The 2,602-nt window shown below is 52.8% G+C and overlaps 1 protein-coding gene across 1 annotated transcript in view; it reads right to left on the bottom strand.

Annotated features, from left to right (window-relative positions):
* ATP6V0A4 (ATPase H+ transporting V0 subunit a4) overlaps positions 1–2,602 on the bottom strand; it is a gene marked incomplete at its 5' end in the record, with an annotated part of 33,816 nt that overhangs the window by 24,187 nt on the left and 7,027 nt on the right. The window contains 2 exon segments of the mRNA XM_006110091.3: positions 2,331–2,491; positions 2,494–2,541. Of these exon segments, the coding sequence (XP_006110153.1) occupies positions 2,331–2,491; positions 2,494–2,541 (209 nt within the window).

The raw sequence follows: 2,602 nt of genomic DNA on the forward strand, positions 1-2,602 counted from the left end.
CTCTCTGAGAAATCACCCAACTCCACAGTAGCCACCTCCCTTGTTCACAAGTAGGGACCACTCTCCAAGCTCACCCCCCAGGAACCTTCTGGTCACTCCTAACCCAACAGCACTCACCACCTGCACACCCAGTGGGGCTTAGCACCAGCGAAGTGAGTGCTCGTCAGTCCTCCTAACAATGCCCCACTTTAGAGATGAGGACACGAAGGTAGAGCAAGGTTAAGTAACTTTCCCAAGCTTACATGCAAGTAGAAGAGTTCCTTACTCTATGATGATATATGTTTTCATCTGTGCGATTATGACCTCCTTGAGGTCAAGGACTGTGGCTTCCTCCTTTTTTTCTAACATGTCCTCCAGCAGCAGACATAGTATTAGCGTAGCCTACGTATTTTTTGCTCATTGGTGATAATAATAGCTATCTTCCTACACTTGTCTCCTCACCTCCTACCAGCATAGAGCCTTCTCCTCCTATCTGGGGAAATATTTTGATTATTTCAGAGGATGGAGAAACTGTAGAAATAGCCGTAAGGAGCCTTGTAGAAGTCTGACCCCTTTGTGATTACAGAGCAACATTGTTCAGTGAAATCTTTGCATTCGGACAACTCCTCCCCGAAGGCTTGATGGTCTTCTCCACACTACAGCCACGTGTTTCTAAAATGCAACCTCGATCATGTCACCCAGCACGGGAATAAGATCAGCTCCCTGATACCGCCATGAGGTCCTTCAGGAACTGCCCTGCAGCCTCTTCCTGACCTTCTTCCCATTCCTTCAGCTGCTGCACCCTCTCTCCAGCCACTGGTCTGCAGGTGGGCCAGCACCGCACACTCCTCCCACCTCTCTTCTGACCACGCTTCCACAGTCCAGCTCATGTATCACTTCCTCCAGGGAGCCCCCTGCCCTTCCCAGCCTGGGTGAAACCCTCTTTGTAAGTGCCCCATGTGGGGAGTTATTGGACCATCATGTGAGGACATTCAAATCCTGCCTCCTGGCTACAGGATCACGGCCAAGTTACTTCCACTCTCTATGCCTCAGTTTTCTCATCTGAATAAAAGGGATAAAGACAGTTCCTATCTCTTAGTCCCATCCCACCTCAAGGCCTTTACCTTCGGATGCTGCAGCCTGAACGCTCTTTCTCCCACCCACTCCAGGCTTCCCATGGCATTTAGGGAAGTCTGCTCCGACGCCAGCTTTCAGAGGGGCCCCTGTCCAGCAGCCCTGTCACAGCCCTGTAAGACCTCAGAGCTCAAGCGCTGCCTTGACATCGTTGCATCTCACAGGGCCCCAAAGGTCAAGCCATGAGTTCCTCTGGTCTCACCAGATATGCCATCCACTTAGCAGGCAAGGGCCACCACTGTCCCTCAGCCAGACCAGACCACTGCCTAATGGGTTCCACTTCCCAGAAAATTATTCAAACGAGCTAATCACACCCTCCCATGGAAACCAGGGCTCACCTGACCCTGTTGTGACTACACAGCCTGCCTCCCACAGCCCCTGCTGGCTCACTCTGCTTCCAAGTACCGGCCCCAAGTGCAGCCTCCCTGTGGCCCTGTGTGGCATGCGGTGTCCTCCCCGGGGCTACAAGCATATGTGACTAGTAAACTGCTGCCAATCTCATCTGTCCAGTGCCAGGTGTCCTGTGTTTGGCCACCTGGTACTCTTTAGGGCAGAGGGTCCGTTCTTCACCAATAGGGTGACTAGGTTATAAGCACAAGCCTCCACTCCACCCTTCACCACCCCCTGCCTCACTTCTGCCCACCATGGATCACAGCCTGGAATCCACTAATGATGGACATGCTGACTGTCCGTCTCCCTTTCTCAGATGTCCATCAGAGCAGGGCCTTGTGACAGCACAGCCCTACATCTGCTCCTGGTGCACCGTGAACGTTAGAGAGATGAATGGCGAACGCTGCGAGACCCGGCATGTAGGGAGCCTTCTACTCCCGTCGGCTGTCATTACAGGAGCCTGGTTATTGTCTGTCCAGGTAGACTGTGACCGTTATGAGGTAGAGGATGGTATCCACAGTCACACTGAATGTGAGGTCCACAGTCATAATGAGCATGGTGACTGGCACAGTAATGCTCGCTATGCACTTGCTGAAGATGAAAGAAAAGGTGACTAATTGTCAAACGCTGAGAGAAAAGGAGTTTCTGCCATGTGCCCTACCACCGGTGACAACTGAAGATACAAAGACGAAGGTGACATCCTACCAGCAAGTCACTTGTGAAGTTCACGCGACTCAGGAGCCTGACCACCTCTCAGTGCCCGGAGGGGGCTGCCGAGGCTGGGACGTGACTCATCTTCCCCCTTCCCTGCTCCGCCTGCCACTCACCATGCCTTGCTCCAACGCCTTCTTGATGCGCCCGGGGTCTGCCACCGGGAACCAGATCTCAGCGATGATGCACTGCTGGGTGACATCGATGTTGCACATGTTCAGGATGTGGTAAATGGCCTTCATCTTCTGAACCTTGACCACCCAGGAGTGCCAGTTGCAGCCGCTTCCTGCAGAAGGCTCTGACGGGAAGACTCCGTTTGTGTATAACCTGGGCAAAAAGCAACACACAAAAAACAAGGGACACTCATGAAATGTCTGGCAATGTGGCC

Source organism: Myotis lucifugus, unplaced genomic scaffold, assembly GCF_000147115.1.
Source record: "Myotis lucifugus unplaced genomic scaffold, Myoluc2.0 scaffold_532, whole genome shotgun sequence".
Taxonomy (NCBI): domain Eukaryota; kingdom Metazoa; phylum Chordata; class Mammalia; order Chiroptera; family Vespertilionidae; genus Myotis; species Myotis lucifugus.